Genomic DNA, 18,394 nt, shown 5'->3' on the forward strand with positions numbered 1-18,394 from the left:
AACTGGGCTGATAGATGATACCATCTATTCTTTTTTTCCCAAAGAAGATGGCTGAGCTGATGAATATCAGTAACACAAGCATTTACAAAGATTCTTTGACTTATCCTGAGAGGTCAAAACTAAATGGACTCAAGAAGGATTCCTGGATAACAAGATTTATTCAGAGTGTATTAAAGACAATTAGGAGTGGTTTCTATGTGTTTTCCCTTTAGAGCAATGTTTCCCAAATTGTATTCCCTACAACATTTGTTACGTGAGTGGCACTGTGGAAAGGATTTTTTTGTCAAATAAATTTGGGAGGTATTATATTATATATCATCTTACAAGAGAACATAGACATACTTAAGACCCTGAGTTCAAAGTCCTGCAGTAAAGAAATCTTTAAAAAAAAGTTTTTAATCCAAGGTTTCTGAAACTCACCTAGCACAGAAATCTTTTTTTCACACATTGCTCTTCCTAGGAACACACTTCGGGAGACTCTGCTTAGACAGGTGGTGTGGGGACAGCTGCCTTGTCCTATGGCAGGTTGCCCCTGGGTTCTTGTCAGAGGCAGAATCCAGACCGGATGGACCTTTGGTCAGGTCTAGTCTAGTTAGTCCTATGTTAAAGAAATTGCCTACCATTAAAATCCAGTGTTTTTGATTCGGGGATTCCTAAACAGTATGCCATCTCTTGGAGCAAGAGCGACAGCAGCACAACCAGTTGAAACACACGTGGCAGAAGGCCAATGACCAGTTCCTGGAATCTCAGCGTTTGCTAATGAGGGACATGCAGCGAATGGAAATTGTGCTAACTTCAGAACAGCTCCGACAAGTTGAAGAACTGAAGAAGAAAGATCAGGTGAATACCAGTTTCATAGGACTTGTTTGCCTTGTTAATAAACCACTCCACCCCGACACATGATCATCCTTTATGTATATTATAGATTGACTTAAGCCTGAAACAAAGTTGATGTATGCCATTTCAAAAAACATAATAGCTACATTTGAGGGATTTTGTTTTTCAACTTCAGAAATGGCCTTGTCTGGGGGGAAGGGGAAGAACTGATTTAGAAATGATTCTCTTCAGTCTGCAGGATGCAGTAGTGCATATTTCTGAGAAAATCTTTCTCTGCAGTTCTGTCCACTTCTCCTAGGGCTCCTGAATTGTGTTAATCCAGGCCATGTCTTTTGTGACATTGCTCTAAAAGCCTTGTTAGACAGTGATGGGTGGGGTTGGAGAGGCTGAGTGATATGAAAAGGCAGGTGTCCAGAGGGCTGCATACCCAGGGTCCTGCTTTCTCCTTATCTTAAAAAACAATTATTTAAGTTATATGAGTAATACATAAATACATTCTCATGTTAAAATATTTTGGTTTAAATACAAAGTGAAAAAAAAAAGTGATAAAGTGAAAATCTCCCTTGACATCTCACATACTTCCTTCGCAGAAATAACCACTTTTGTAATCAGGAATAATCAGTTTGGAAGGTAGTATTCCACACCACTTCTATGTGTTTTAAGTGTATATTCAGTTTTCTTTTTTTTTTTTCCCCCATACAACTGAAATCATAGTATAAGTATTTATTCTGTAGCTTATTTTTCTCATAAGCATCATCTTCGATATATTTTCACTTTAGAGATCTGTCTCATTCTGTTAGCTGGTAACATGGATGTACTATATTTGATTTAATCCTTCTCTTTGTAGTGGGCATCTAGATGGCTTTTTTTGTGTGTCATTTCAAGTAGTTTTGCAGCTAATATCCTATACTATGTTGTGTATGTGTGCAAATATTTCCCTAGGATAGCTGTGTAGAAGCTTTTGTAGGTACTATAAGAAATATTTTAAATTATCTTGTGTAACTTAGGTTAGATTTTGTTTTTCAGAAGTTTCTTCCTTTTTAAATTTCTTTTCTCTTAATTGATTCATTCATCTTGTGTGTAGACAGTCAACTTGAGGATTTAGATTCTAAAGTACAGATACAATCATGCTTTTCCTGCTTCCCGTTAGAATAGTCTAAATTCCAGAACTGGTCATTTAAGGCCTGTGCACCAGGCTTTAAATGTAAAGCTTTATCTCATGTGGTTCTCAAAACAGAAAAACACACAACAAAAGTTCCCATATGAGATAGGGACTAATGGCCTATCTGAGGGTTGACTAATCTCTGATTCCAGAGTCTAAGCACTTAATCACCACCCCCTTCTCCGTGTACTTCACTACTCATGTGCCTGCCCTCTTTTTAGTCACATGAGATTATTCAGTATTCCCCACATGCCTGCTCTTCCGTGCCCCTCTCCCTTTTACATACTTTTTTTCTCCCTGGAACCCTTGCTTGTCTCCTCTCACACAATTGGCAAACTCATCTTACTGATTCTTCAAGATCCAGCTCAAGTGTTACCTTTGGGCCCCCCTTTCTAGCTCCCTCAGATGAAATCTTTGTTTTCTCTCCTGTGGAACTTTGTACATACTTATATAGTGATGTAATCGTGTATTTGTCCCTCCCCACTAGAGTGTTTTATGCGGGGGGGCATTGAAGGTATCTTTGATCTTTGTTGAGTGAATTATTACATCAGCTTCAATCATTCATTTGTATTTCATATAAGTTTGTACATGTTTCAAGTGGATGTGTAATGCCGTAACTTTTTCCTATTTGTTTTACATAATAAGCCGAAGGAACATTCTATGTAAATTTTCTTTCTCAAATCACTTGAAGAAGAGGTGGGTGATTTGCTCTCTTTTGTTTTGCCTTTCATGTAGTATACTTGTATATTTGTTTTGAGTGGTTAAAGAACTGTGGGAATCATTAAGTATAGATTACCTGGGTAATATGTATTTTTTCTTCCTAACTTTTAGGAGGAAGATGAACAACAAAGAATTAGTAAGAGAAAGGATCATAAAAAAACAAATGTTGAGGAAGAAGTAAAAATACCAGTAGTGTGTGCTTTAACTCATGAAGAATCTTCAGCCCAGTTATCAAATGAGGAGGTATAATGAATCTATAATTAAAATCATCGTATACACAGTGTTAACCATTTTTAGCTTCTCATATCATACATCAGTTAGTTACATTGTTCATATGGGAAGTGGGTAGTAGCTACTAGCTGAAAATTAGATAAAGTGATAATACTTTATTTTCAGCTGTTTTTACAGTACTATAGGTAGTACAATTTGAAACACATGGTTTCTCTCATGGTCTGCGAAACAATTAGATGTTCTTTTTTCTAGCGGTTCCAAAATTAAAACGTTAGAAGAAAATTTAAATAATATCTGCAAAATCTTTTTTGATATGAATAAATGTTTCTAATACTTTGAGCTTTTGTTTAAAAGAGATTTTATCTAAAGTATTGAAACACTTAATTCTCTGTGGCCTGTATTATCAAGTATTAGATCTTAAGCCCTGAGAAGAGTGTGTGGGGTTTGGCAGATTGTGATGGAGTAGGGTAGAACATTTCAGGTATTGGGAATGGGCAGAGTAGAGAGACCTGGAGGTGGAAAGTGTAAGATGGTGTTCCTGTGGCCTCATCGCCTCTCACCCACATGTGGCAAGGGCCTCCTCATTACATTGTCTGTCTTCAGCCTGTCCCATTCCACTGTACCCTCAGCATTACTGTCAGATTTATTTTTCTTAAGTGCAGCTATAGTCAGGCTACTCCCCTAGTCAGAACCACCACTCACTCCCATTACCTACATAATTAAGTGCAACTTCCTCACTCAGACAGTCAAGACCCTTCATAATATGCACTCTCTTTTAGCCACATTGCTCATCTTGTTGTGCTATACTCTCTGCCTTGCACATTGGTTCCTTTACCTGGAATGCTTGCCTCCCTCTGCCTTTCTGAGTTCTGGAATTCTTCTATTCATCCTTCAAGACTCAAGCTGATATCTCTTCAGGGAAGGAAATGCTTCTATTAATTGACTTCAGGGTAAAAACTAAGTTCCCCAGCTTGCCATACAAGCGCCTTTGGAGTTGAATTGACCCTTCCAGCCTTAGCATACTCTCCACTTCATCACAGCCAGACGTTTCTACTAGCTGTCCATGCTCATATGCATTGTTTATACTGTCCCTGCTGTTTAGAGATTCATACTTACTCCCCCACCACTACCTCCTTTCCCTGCCTGGTGAACCAGTTTCAGGTAAATTGGATAAGGGTCTTTTCTCACTTTCAGAGGTATTATGTTTCTGTTTAGTTGGCAGATATACGCTGAGCCATGTAAAATCTACTTGCTGGTGGCTCATATTTCCATGTTTATGGATTATTTGACATTGAAAAAATGCTTTAAAAAAATCCTAGTGGACACTGAAAAGTGTGATGTAATTGTTTTTGTACATTCTCTCTCTTGGCTCATACACTGAGAACCTTGCCCTGATTCTGCTTTGTCTTTTTTTTAAAATAGACTTCCAAGAGAATGTCTCAATTTTTGCGTACTGCCAAATATTATGTGGTTTCTGCATCATGCAGTCCTGTGTCCAGGAATGTTTGGCAAAGTTTCAAACTTAAAAAAAAAATATTTTAGCAGGAAAACAGGAAAAGGAAATTTGTTGTGATTTACAGTGAAGCACTTAAAATTTTTTAATAGTGTTTTAACAGATTTATACTGTATATTGTGCATAACATTTTCTGACATTGAAATATAGCCTTTCAGATCTGATGTTTTGCAGTTTGAATGTTGAATGTACTTGTTTTGTATTGAGAGGCAGTGACAGTTTACTTTAGCCTGTTGATTTAAAGTTAATATGGAATGCTTTGGAGACTTAGATATATTGCTAAAACCACTTAAAATTTGTAGGACCCTATATCTTCTTTAACCTAAATGCTAAGAATATGCTTTTCTCACCACAAAAGTAATATGTGTTCATTATGGAAAATTTGGAAAGTACAGAAAGTCATACAAAATAAAAATAACTGATAAATTCTACTAGCCAGAGATACCACCACTAACATTTTGGTATGTACCTCTCCTTTCCCTCTTTTTCCATTTCCAAAGGTAACATATGTGTGTTTCTATTTGTACTTTTAAAACATAATACAGATTGTAACTGTACATGATGTTTTGTGTACATTTTTCCCCCACTTAAATCTGTCTTTAAAGGTTTTGACACATCAGTGTTTTCCCCCACAGTGATATTTAATGACTAACAGTATTTCAGCATGTAAATGTACCATAATTCCTTAGTCTCCTACAAATTGATTTGTGCCCAGGTTTTAATTTATAAAGGTGACCGAGTGATGACAGGTTAATGCCATTGAACAAAAAGTTTAATGTTACAGTCCCTCTAGAAATGAGAGTCATGGTACACTGTGCAGAGGCACATGGAGAAGCACCAGAGTTGGTCATGAAGTAAAAGGAGGAGCAAGGGGAAAGCATGGACCACAGCCATTATTGGGAGTTTTGAGGGAAAGGTAGGGCAGGCTAAATAGCATAGGACTGGCTAGTTTGAATAAATCCAGTGGGCTTTGGGGCATAGAGTCTATCTTCAGTTTTCTGGTACCTGGCCCTGGGTTGATTTAGAGCAGGGGAAATACTGGCTTGGTGTGTAAGAGTTGGATAAAGGAGTTCGTTGGGAGTATCGACTTGAGATTGGTTGATTTAGATGTGAAAGATATTCATAGGTAAGTTGTTTATTATTTCTAGGAATTAGCTAGTTTGGAAGAGGCAGTCTCTCCTCAGCCAGCAAGGCCTTCAAAAGGTCAAAAACATCATAAAATATAGAAAATAAGCATGATTAACACACTAACAGATAGTCAGTTGTTTCATTTTTCACTAGTAAAAAAATTTTCATTATTATGAGTAATGCCATAATGCTATTATATATAATTCTTCTTTGTATAAAAGTCATGGACTTATCTGATTACTCCCTTAATGTAAGTTCTTGGGAAGAGAACTGCTGAGTTTAAGAGCATAAGCAAACATATTGTTGAATCATCTTTCAGAAACAGTGTAACAGTTTACATACCCCTACAAGTATATGTTCCTTATAAGTATTGTTATCAGCATGGTAGTCTGGTGTTTTTTAAATGGCCCTCACAACTTTCTTGCCCCTATCCCCTTCCTTCTTTGGTGTCACAGTAGCATTGTGTTAATATATGATAGCGTTAGATGTCGTGTTCCTTTATAAGCTAACAATGCTCTCTCTCCAATTTTTATTAGGGTGCTTATTTGGGACCTTTGCCGTAGCTAGCTCAGTATATACTAGATTTGTGTTCCTCAGCCATCGGAATTTCACAGATTAAAAAACCTTAAAAAAAAAACTTTAAAAAGAAATAAATGGAGGAATTAACATAAAAGTTGTCAACATTTTATTATACCAAGTAAGGATATTTTTAAAACATTGAAAAAAAATCTGTATTTTAGTCTTTTCCAGTTCATAAGAGGAAGGGCATTTAACAACAAAACGTAGAAAGGATAGTATCTTAAAATAAAAGCCAGTTCTTTAAATTGAATAAATTTAGTTTCAAGAAGAACTTGCTGCATTTTCCTTGCTTTCTGATTTTCCTACAAACTGTGCTAGAATGGTACTGGTGTGCTTTTTTGACTTTGGGAGTGTGCTGCACCACATTAAAAAGGAATTCACATAACAAAAAATTAACCATTTGAAATGTGCAATTCAATGGCCTTTAGTACATTTACAATGTTGTGCAACCATTACCTCTCTGCACTGTTTCAGAAGATTGTCATTGCCCCCAAAAGAGACCCCTTATATCACTGGAGTCACTCCCTACTCTCCTTTCCCTTTAACCTCTGGCAATCACTGATTTGTTTTTGGTCCCTGTGGATTTACCTATTCTGGATATTTCATAGAGATGGAATCGTACAGTGTGTGACCGTTTGCGTCTGGCTTCTTTCCCTTGATGCAGCCTTATTTAACATATTGATTACACCTTGCTTGAAACTTAGTTTCTAGCATACAACATTATCCTCATTTCCCTTCTATTCTGGGTACTCCTTCCTCTGTCCGTCCCCAAAATGGACAAAATTGATGTTTATCAGGGCCTTGCCCTTGGCTTTCTTCATATCCTACAGACTCATCCTAAGTGTTCTGATTTGCTGCCGTGGCTTTAATTATTACTGTATGGTGGTTACTCCCAAGTCTCTATCTAAAGATAGACTTCTTTGTCCCTCTATTGGGTGGACGTCTCTACTTGGATATACAGCAGGCCCCTTGTGTTCCATATACCCAATACTGAATTTCATGAGACCTTCCCTGATTCTTATGTCTGGGCTGAATTCCTCTCCTTGAGCTCCCAGAGCATTCAGTACATAGCTGTAGCCTGTCATTTTATTGAATATGATATTCTAATAGCCTGTTTACTTGGCTCACTTGTTTATTTTTTTCATGAAACTAAGCATTTTGAAGTCAGAGATTGTTCACATTTGTATCCTGAGTGCTTGGTTTAGTGCCCAGGATATAGAAGACACTCAATAAATGTTTGTTCAATGAATATATGAAGGCAGCACACTAAAGATTGTCATGTGTAACGTGTGGCAAAATACTTTATAAAATATGGTAGTTTTTCTCTTTGAAAATATCAGGAATTGTCTAACTGGCAATGTATTTTCACATTTCAGGAGCATTTAGATAGCACCCATGGTTCAGTCCATTCTTTAGATGCAGACTTACTGTTGCCATCCGGGGATCCATTCACTAAATCAGACAATGACATGTTTAAAGATGGACTCAGGAGAGCACAGTCTACAGACAGCTTGGGAACCTCAGGCTCACTGCAATCCAAAGCTTTAGGCTATAACTGCAAAGCAAAATCTGCTGGGAACCTGGACGAATCAGATTTTGGACCGTTGGTAGGAGCAGATTCGGTGACTGAGAACTTTGATACCGCCTCCCTTGGGTCACTGCAAATGCCAAGTGGGTTTATGTTAACCAAAGATCAGGAAAGAGCAATCAAGGCAATGACACCAGAACAAGAAGAAACGGCATCCCTCCTGTCTAGTGTCACACAGGGTATGGAAAGTGCTTATGTGTCTCCCAGTGGTTATCGCTTAGTCAGTGAGACAGAATGGAATCTCCTGCAGAAAGAGGTGAGTTATCTTCCTGGCTTCTCCTCTGCTCACTTTGAGGGATACTGGGTAGCTCTGGATTTATTGTTCATTCAAGAGATGGTCCCTGGAGTCAATGCTCACACTTGTTGCCAGCAAATGAGTGTTAACCCATATTGTCTGACCCTTATCATTGTCTGCTTTGGCTGTTCCTGGTGATTATGACAGAGAAGGGAACTCGCTAGCTGACTGTGTTCAGTGTGAACTTCTCCACCTGAAGTCACATCTCTTAAGTTGGAGCGATCTGCTTGAATAGCATAGCTAACTTTGTGTAGCCCGAATTTGGTTTCCTTGCAGTTTTCTATAATCTTAGTGTATTCCAAGATTCATATTCTTTCATCTTTCCTTGAGGTCTAAAGTACAAATGCTTTTCAGCAATTGATGCTTAGAATGAGTTTAAAGGAGGGGGTGGAAAAAGGTTAATTTTCCTCCTAATAATATTTGCAAACTCAGAAGTAAGATTAGGAGATAAAAACTTAAATATGTATTTGCATAGTGCTTTACAGATTACAAAGCCTTTTCACATACCTCTTCTCTTTGAGCTTCTTGATAATAATGAGACAATCAGGGCATGATTTTCTCCGACTTATAGAAGAGGAAACTGGCTCAGAAAGGTCAAATGAGTTGCTCAAGTTTCCCCTTCGACTTAGTAGCAAAACCTGGGTTAGGATACAGGTTTCATGACTTCCAGTGCTTTCTTTTACTCAGGGCTACTTCTCTTTAAAGAAGCTGTTGACTAGCAAGTGGTACAGCTCATTAAGCCTGAAAGAAACTGTTCTCCTTGGTCTCATGCAAAACGTTTGAGAAGGTGCTATTTAATTGTTTCATACCTCTTTTGTGCTTGGAGCTGGTGAAATGGTTAATTTGCACTCCACCCTTCCCCATCCCCTCCCTTGTTGGGTAGTATTGATTTAAATTGTGAGTGCCATGGTGTAGTACCTTTTGCTTTCCGTGTGTTTCCCTCAAATGCGCTGTTTTGTGGCCCTTAGCCTCTTGATGATAAAGTTGTGTCCCTTGTTTTCCTGTCATACTTATATTGGACTTACGATTTTTTTAGAATCCAGCTCTCTATTGTAACTACTTGCCATAAGTCCCTGAATAAATTGTTTACTCCATTTTCTACTTCGAGTAACATAGGTAAGACTGCACGTGTTCCTCAAGTATGTGATGTAGACTTGTTTTGTTCTGCCTGATAAGAGGTAATTTTGGTGCCCTTCAGGTACATAATGCTGGAAATAAACTTGGTAGACGTTGTGATATGTGTTCCAATTATGAAAAACAGTTACAAGGAATTCAGATTCAAGAGGCTGAAACAAGAGACCAGGTGAGTTTCTTTTGGGTTGTGTGAAATTGGTGAGCTGTTGTAGTTTTCATTGGAGGTGTTGAATTAATTGCCCTTCACCCCTCCCAATTTGCTTTATGAAGTATATTCATCTTGTTAAGTCTGAAATAATCTGGTACGTGCAATGTCAGTTACATTTCCAGTGGGAGCACGCTATAGAATTTTTGCTTTTGTGTGTCTTTGCTTCATTAGCTTGCCCAATACCACACAGGTCAGCTCAGCTGGCATATCTCCTCTCCCAACCTGTTCCTTCTGCCCAAGGCCTAGAAGTGTTATTGTGAGGAATGCATGCATACGGAAAGTGCTTTATGATACAGAGATTTAGGGAGATAAGGGGTTAGGTTGACTGTTGCTTCTAATTGGATAAAACTTAATTGGATATTACATTAATCAGTATTTGTACTCTTCATTGCTTATTGCCTAATTCTTGTCATAAATTTGTTGAAGTAAGTTTAATTTGCAGGGCCACAGAAATTAAGATTTGGTAGATTAGGTATGCTGAAACTGACAAGTACTTTTCCAAATACAGTGCCTAATAATGGGTTCCCTGATAACATTTAGGAAATGATGTAGAACTTCATGAGAGTAAACTTGTGAAAGGATATGTAAGGAAAAAATAACTTTTTTTTTGTATTTCCAAATTGTTCTTTGGTTATTATGGAGAGTGTTACCCTAGTCTTCAAAATAAGCTTAAGCAGGTTAGAATGATGGTTTAATATTTTCAAATGCCTTTGGCATTAATTTTCTTCATATATATATATATATTTTTAGATGGCTTAGAGGTAAATTTCTAAAGCTATTTGTGAAGCCTCTATATCAATAGTTGGTCTCTGATAGTGTGGTATAGGAATGGGGTATCTTGGATTCCATAGACAGTCGTGTCAATAGACATTTTACTCTTGCTTCATTCATCTGTGCAGGCACTTTGCTGGGCTCTGAGCATTCAGATACAGAGAGAACAACATACTGCCCATAGGGAGCTTTCAGTGTTGCAATCCAAGCCATCAGTTCAATATGGTTTGTTCCTGTACATGTACAAGTAGAACTAGAGGATGAGCAGAGGCATCTAAATTAACTATGGGCTGTTAACTAGGGAAGGTAACAGTTCAGCTAAGTTTGTTTTAGAGCTAGAGTAAAAATGAATTAGGAAAAGAAATGGAGAAACGGTGTTCAAGGAGAGGAAATGTGTACAAAGGAACAGTTATGAAGGAAAATTGTGTGTTCTAGGAAGTATGAATAGTTTATGTGGCTGGGCATAAGGGGGGGTTGTGTGTGAGAGAGAGAGAAAGAGAGAGTGGAGAGAGAGTGGGAGGAAAATAGTGGGAGAAGAAGCTACAAAGGGAAGGCCATGATGAGATCATGGAGGGAGGGCTGTGATGACTGAAGGGATTTAAATTTTACGCTGAAGACTTTGGGAGGCATTTAAGGATTTTAAGTAGGGAAATAATATGATTTGACTTTCATTTTAGAAATATTTATTGTGTTAGAGTGGATTATAGATTGGCAGCAGAAGATAGAGTCAGGGAGGCCAGTGCCCTAGCCTAGAAGACCCAGGTGGAAAAGCAGATATTTTCAAATGATAATGGATATGAAAAATGTTTTGTTAACTGTAAAGCACAGTATAGTTGTCGAATGAGGTAATTCATCTCAATTTTTTCCCAAATTGACAAATTTGTTTCTCAGGAAAAAAGATTAGGTTTTAAAAAATTTTCTGGAGGTAGGGATTTTTTTTTTTAAATTTATGAAAATTCTGGTACTTCCTTCTAATTGATGTTTAAAATTGCATAGGTGAAAAAGCTACAGGTGATGCTAAGGCAAGCAAATGACCAGTTAGAGAAGACAATGAGAGATAAACAGGAGCTGGAAGACTTCATAAAGCAAAGCACTGAAGATTCAAGTCACCAGGTAAGTGAGGGTCTTAGAATGTGGCCCCTGGGAGATGACTGAGTTGTTTAAATAAAAGCGTTTTGAAGACCTAGTAAGGTTTCTTTCTTGCCCTGAAGATCTGGCAGTTCTATTTTCCCTCAGATAAGAATATCTCAAACTGATCTTTCTCTGGTGTCTGTTTTACAGATTTAAGGAAAGTAACTTTTGAAATAACTCGTTAGTAAGTATCAGGAGGCTCTGGTTCTCTTTTCCCCTTTGATTTTTATTAGGTTTTTCTGCTGCACAAGAAACCTGCTGACAAGAAAGATGCTAGTTATCTTCTTTTTGACTTTTTGAAAAATACCATGCATAGGAAAAAATGTGACCGTATACAGATATACCAAACATATCTGAACTAACATCTGTGTAACCACCAAGATCGAGTAATAGAAAATTAGCTAGTACCCCAGAAGCCCTCACTTTCCCCCTCCACTTACTACTTCCTCCCTAGAGGTAACTACAGTCCTAACGTCTAACACCATTAGATTAGCTTTGTCTGTTTTCTTATTTTAACAAATGAATCATATACTCCGTATTCATGAATGACACAATCATTCATTGTGTTTGTCTTCCTCCATTCAACATTGTGAGGTTCCTACTCACAAATGTGAGTGGTAGTTGTTATTTTCATTGTTGTATACTCGTACCATTGTATGGATATATTATAATTTATCCATCTTAATGTTATGAGCATTTGGGTTGTTTCCAGTTGTGGGATATTATGAATAATTCTACTTTGAAATTTCTGTATAGGGCTTGTTGTACATGTTGCTGCTGGGTATGTGCTTAGGAGTGGAATGCCTGGGTCAAAATGTTCAAACTGTATGTCAACTTTTGGAGATAATAGTGCCAGAAAGTGGTTGTATGAATTTATACTCTCCCCAGCAATGTATGAGAAGAATTCCTGTGGGTCCACAGTCTCCACAGACTTCATTTTGTGTTATTTTAATTATAGCCATTTTGGTGGGTGTGTAATGGCATTTCATGGTGGCTTAGTTTGCATTTCTCTTATGACCATTGAGGTTATTTAGCATTTTTCATGTCTGTTAGCCATTGGGATATCATTGTGTGCGTGTGTGTGTGTGTGTGTGTGTGTGTGTTTGAAATTACTTCTCAAGTCTTATGCTTGATATTTTATTGGGTTGTCTTTTTTTTTTTTCCACTTATTTTTCTGATAGGAGTTCTTTATATAATCTTATTAGAGCCTTTTGGTGATGTGTCCCAAATGTCTTCTACTTAGTACCTTAGATTTTCATTATTTTAATGGTGTCTTTTGATGAATAGAAGTTCTTAAATTTAATGTAGTCAGATTTATTGATCTTTTCTTTATGATGAGTGATTTTTATCCTGGTTTTTAGAAGAATATTTTCTTACCCTGGGGTTATATGAAGATATTTTCATGTATTTTGTAGAAGCTTCATTGTTTATAGCCACTCACATTTATATCTAAAATCCATCTAGAACTGACTTTTATGTATCAGCTGTAGGTATGGGTAAATTTTTATTTTATTTTTTCATATGGAGAGTCAGTTCCTGTACCATTTAGTGAAAAGATCACCTTTTTCTCACTGCTCTGCAAGATCATCTTTGTTAACTATCAAGTGAATGTACATGTGTGGGTCAGTTTGAGGACTCTGTTTTATTTGATTAGTCTATTTGCCTATTTTTGTGCCAGATTCTGTGCTGTAATTTATAGTAAATTTTTCATTTGTTTCTTTAAATGAAACATAAAGTTAGAAACTTTACAGTTCAGAAACATATAGTTTCTAAAAACTATAAAAGTTTTTCTCTGCTGAGAACTATGTTTTCATTCGTTTCAACAGTATTTACCTTTATACCAGGCAGCATAGTTACAGTAGCTACTTTAAAGTCTTTGATAAGTCCAACCTAGGTCATCATGGGGTTGGCATGTGTTGATTTTCTTTCCTCTTGAGAATTGGCCACATTTTCCTGATTCTTTCTATGTCAGGTACTTTTAGATTGATCTTGGAGATTATGAATATTTTATTGTGAGACACTCAGTTCTGTTAACCTGATTAGGTTCGTTCATAAGTTCTGTCTTGCCTTCTGTAGTAGGTAGTTCTAATGTCAGTTCATTTTTAAAAGCCTTTGCAGTGCTCCTTTGGATGTGTCCATGTATGTATATAGCTCAGGGGTCAGTGTGAGACTTGTGCTGGTTCATGCACAGAATTAGGGGATCCTTTTTCTAGCTCTTTTCTCTCAGTACCACTCTACTCGTCAGCTCACGGGGACCCTGTCCTGGCCCTGTGATCAGAAAAACAGTTTGTCCTGTGCTGCTGCATCTGTTGTGGCTTCACAACTGGGGCAGCTCTCAGATTCATGCTGGCAGAAAATAGGAAAAAAAACCCAAATAAGCAGTAAACTGCAGTATGAATTGTTTCTTCCCGTTTTGATTTCCCTCCCTAAACTGTCTGCTTTTGCTTATGTTTTAGAGTCCTCAGGTAGTTGCTTTTTTAATTTTTTCCAGAGTTTTTAGTTGTAATAAGGGGAGAGAATGGCCTTGGTGGGCTTAGTCCATCTTGGACAGTGCCAAAAGTCTCCATTCTCTCATATTTTTGTTTATTAGACAGATCTTTTTCTTTCCACCTTCATTCAAGAAGGATACTCTGTGGTCAGGTATAGAATTCTGAGTATTTATGATATTTTCTTTCAGCACTTTGAAGTTCTTATTCCACTGCTTCTGGCTTCCATGTTTCTGCTAAGAAGTCAGCTGTAAGTCTTATTGTTGTTCCTTTGAAGGTGAAATGTTATTTTTTCCATGGCTGTTGTAAAGATGTTCGTTTTGGCTTTTGTTATTAACAGTTTTACTATGCTATATACCTAGGTGCGTCTTTCTTCATATTTCTGCTGTTTGGAGTTCACAGGGTTTCTTGGATCTCTGAGTTAATGTCTTATATCGTGATTGGAATATTCTCAGCCATATGTCTCTTTAAAAATTTGTTTTTATTGAGATAAACAAGTGCATAAATCTCAAGTGTACAATTTGGTGAATTTTAATGTGTGAAAAATTTTACTAGGGTAATAAATCATCATCTGCATCAAGATACTGAACATTTCTAATACGCTCATGTTCTTTACTAATAAGTAAATTCCCCACCTGCCTATTCTTAGAGGTAGCCAGTATTCTAACTTTTAACACTATGTTTTAGAATTGCTTGTTGCTGGACTTCATATAAATGGAATCATATAGTATGTAGCCTTTTGCATCTGGTCTGTTGGGTCATTATGTCTGTGAGACTTATCCATATTGTTCTGTGTCTCAGTAGTTAGATTTTAATGCTGTGTATATTCTATAACATGAGTATACCATAATTCATTTATCCATTCTACAGTTGAGAGAGATTTGGATTGTGTCTGGTTTTGGGCTATTGTGAATGAATACATTTTTTAACATTCTTGTACATGTCTTTTAGTGGACATGTGGACTTATTTCTCTCGAGTATACATAGTAGTGAAATTACGGAATTTTTGAGTTTTTGCACAGGTATATTTTTAGCTCTACCAGCTATTTCCATTGGCTGTTACTTCTTCAAATATTTGTATATGTTATGTTCGCATTGCATCTACATGGCTTCTTTAATCTCTCTTCTGTATTTCCCATCATTTTTGTCTTTGTTTATTATCTTCATATCACTAATTTTCTCTTCAGATAGGTCTAATCTGTTAAACTCATCCATTGTATTTTTAATTTGGATAATTGATTTTTTTAGTTTATTTCCATTTGGTTATTTTTCATCGTTTCCATTTATCTGGTGGTTCTAAATTTCTTAACAGATCAAATACAGTTATTTTAAAGTCTGTTTCTAATAACATCTGGATTCATTGTAGCTCTGTTTTTGTTATCTGTTTTGTTTTTTATCATTTCCTTTTGTTTTTTATCATAGTCTTTTATTTATTTTTAATTAATTTTTGGCTGTGTTGGGTCTTTGTTGCTGGGCACGGGCTTTCTCTAGTTGCAGCAGGTGGGGGCTACTCTTCATTGTGGTGCGCAGGCTTCTCATTGCGGTGGCTTCTTGTTGTGGAGCATGGGCTACAGTAGTGTGGCTTGCAGGCTCTAGAGCGCACGCTCAGTAATTGTGGCACATGAGCTTAGTTGCTTTGCGGCATGTGGGACCTTCCCAGACCAGGGCTCAAACCTGTGTCCCCTGCATTGGCAGGTGGCTTCTTAAACGCTGCGCCACCAGGGAAGTCCCTATCATAGTCTTTCCTTGTGCATCCTTAACTTGAGGTACTAGACATTATATGTGAAAATTGTTGAAATAAAGCCATTTTTCTTACTAGAGGCAGACAACTAGTTGTACTAACAATCCTGGATCACCTTAATTCACTTATGGGAATTGAGATTATATGAAGTTGTGAAGGTTGGATTACTTTAAATTCTTCCCTTACTATAGGGTGTGTCCCTTTGGAGACCCAGTCCAAAGTGCAGGGTGTTTACCAGGGATCCCTTTGTGTATTGGGTCTTGGACTCTTAACTTTTGCCACCCTGTGCTGGGGCTTTCAGACGCTCTGCTCAGCTTCTCAGTGCTGCCTCTGTTTCTTTTGGAGTTGGCCCATGCTTCTGGAGAAGAGCTGTTCCAGATGCTGCACCCAGTTCTCCATGTGTCTTCATTCTGGTCCTTGGCTCTGTGATTCTTTTTTGCCTTGTTCTCCCATGCCTTCATGTAGGTGTCTTTCATATTTTTGTCTGGTTTTCTTAATTAGCAGGAAGGTTGGTTCACATCACCTATTCTGCCACTACTGGAAACAAAATTCTGACAATAATCATTTTTTAAATGTCTAAACAAATTTATTTTGATTTATTTTATAACTCTTATGTATGAGTCATCAACTTTCACATAAACCCCTCGTCAGGAACACTAAAACTAATTCAAGAGAGTTTTATCATGTGTCTTTTGCTCTTAAGTAAACCACCTTAGAATACTGCAGCTAGTTCAGGGAAGATTTATTTATCCTTTAAACTGTTTGGGGTTTTTTTGTGGACAGAGTTTCAAAATTTTTATTGATTTTTAATTAGCTCCTTTAAGAATAATATTTATAACTGTGTCACATGGATTAATATCTATGTCTAGAGATGCATATAATGCTTTTGTTCATGTATGGCAGCGTATGACCCCTGGGGACTTTTGGTACTGCCTTGTGTCATCTGAAAGGCTGAGGCTTTGTACACAGTAGATGCACACATATCTGTTGAATGATAGATGAGTGGGGTTTGATGAACTAGTAAAAAAATCAGTTCCGGACATTAAATAAGCAGGAGATGGAAGAGTTAGTTTCAGAATAATCAGATTCCTAACTAAATTTTCTGCGTATGAATTTTTTTTTTCTTTCAAGATCTCTGCACTTGTCCTAAGAGCCCAAGCATCTGAGATCTTACTTGAAGAGTTACAACAGGGGTTTTCCCAGGCAAAGAGGGATGTTCAGGAACAGATGGTAAGTTAACATTTAAATAAACATTAACTATGTTATTCTGTCTTGAAATAATCTTTGATGTGACTTTATCTTCCTGGCCAAAGTGGTTACCATTATGTTCTCCAGAGCCTATAGAACGTTAGTAATGGACAAGATTATGTAAAGACATTATTCTTTTTTTAAACCTACCTCGTGACCAAAAAAATTATCACCTTTAACTTATTTTTCTTTGATTTGAGAAACCTAAATAAAATAAACTATGGACCAGCATTTAATTTTTAGCTCTAAATACAAGCTAAAAGTTGAAATCTCTCAAAGCCCTAGGAGGTACAGCTTTTGAGCAGTCACTGTGCTTTTCCTGGACAGCTAATATATTTTAAACAACCTCAGTAATTTCATAGGGTTTACGATACAACATGTACCACAACTGCTGTGGCACTGGAAAACTTCCAGAAGGCTGTCAATTTTGAGAGGAATAGGAACAGAGAGCTTCTTAAAGAAGAGCTGCCTTGAACCTCTGCAGAATTGTTCTCCAGCTTTGGGCCTCTTCCTGAGCAGTCAGGCTCCACTTGCCTTGCTCTGCCTTTTTCTCCAGGTTGGAACCCTGCATCTGCTGGCCCTTCGTAAACTATAGCAGAGTTGGTCCTGCTGGGGTGATCCTACAGAATTGCCTCTTGTCCAGCTCTTGCAGGGTTGACAGAAAAACAAACAAACTCCAAGTTGTATGGTAATGGTTTGTTTTTGATTGGCATTGGGTCAGTATCTGAATGGCCTTTGAGCTGATCCCTAAATACTAGCCCTGGTCTATTGAGAAACATCTCACTCTAATCAATGACCAGAGAGAGTTTCATATCTTTTCATTAATTAGAGAATATGAAATAATAATTGTTGATCTCAAGGACACTGTTAAATGCTGACAAAGTTTCATAGTGTTTAGCCTCCTCACACTCCCCTGTCCCCTCTCATCTTCCTTCTCATCTTTTAAAACTCACCTGCTTTTGCAAACATTTTTCAAGTTGATTCCACTTAAAGTGAACATATTGCAGGTGACATTGAAGAATTGTTGAAATTAAGGTTGAGATCTTGTGAACTTTAATATCTTACCATTTTCTTGAAATTACCTTTAAATGTTCTTACACTGAGAAAGATAAACTCAATTTCTTATGCCCCTTCAAAGAAGAGTAGCTATGGTAGTGGTTGGGATCTTAATATTTCCCCCGAACTATTTATTTTGAAAAATTTCAAACTTAGAGTTGTTTATGGAGTGAACATTCATAAAATCTTCACTTAGGTTTACCAGTCAATATTTTGCCACATTTTTACTGCTTGCAATTGTTTCTCAGTCTCTCTCTTTCATATATGTGTATGTTATATTACATACGTATTTGTTTATTTTTCTGAGCCATTTGGAAATAAGTTGTAGACATCATGACACTCCTAAATATTTCAGTGTGTATGTCCTAACAACAAAGAAGTTTTTCTGCATAATCACAATACTGTTATTATATGCTTAAAATGTAACCATTGACCCTGAAAGTCCTTAATTGTTTTTTTTTTAAATCTTTTTTTTTTTTTTTTTTTTGGGGGTTTGTGGCCCTCTCACTGCTGTGGCCCCTCCCGTTGTGGAGCACAGGCTCCGGACGCGCAGGCTCAGCAGCCAT

General features: G+C 37.2%; 1 protein-coding gene across 1 annotated transcript in view; it reads left to right on the forward strand.

The window, feature by feature from the left end:
- The window catches only part of RABEP1 (rabaptin, RAB GTPase binding effector protein 1), a 78,428-nt gene that overhangs the window by 46,519 nt on the left and 13,515 nt on the right, over nt 1–18,394 (forward strand). The window contains exons 7-12 of the mRNA XM_007451606.1: nt 662–840; nt 2,831–2,962; nt 7,547–8,014; nt 9,252–9,356; nt 11,163–11,279; nt 16,656–16,754. Coding sequence (XP_007451668.1) covers nt 662–840; nt 2,831–2,962; nt 7,547–8,014; nt 9,252–9,356; nt 11,163–11,279; nt 16,656–16,754 — 1,100 coding nt within the window. The remainder of the gene's footprint in view (nt 1–661; nt 841–2,830; nt 2,963–7,546; nt 8,015–9,251; nt 9,357–11,162; nt 11,280–16,655; nt 16,755–18,394) is intronic.

The sequence above is a fragment of the Lipotes vexillifer genome, unplaced genomic scaffold (assembly GCF_000442215.2).
Source record: "Lipotes vexillifer unplaced genomic scaffold, Lipotes_vexillifer_v1.1 scaffold126, whole genome shotgun sequence".
Lineage (NCBI taxonomy): Eukaryota > Metazoa > Chordata > Mammalia > Artiodactyla > Lipotidae > Lipotes > Lipotes vexillifer.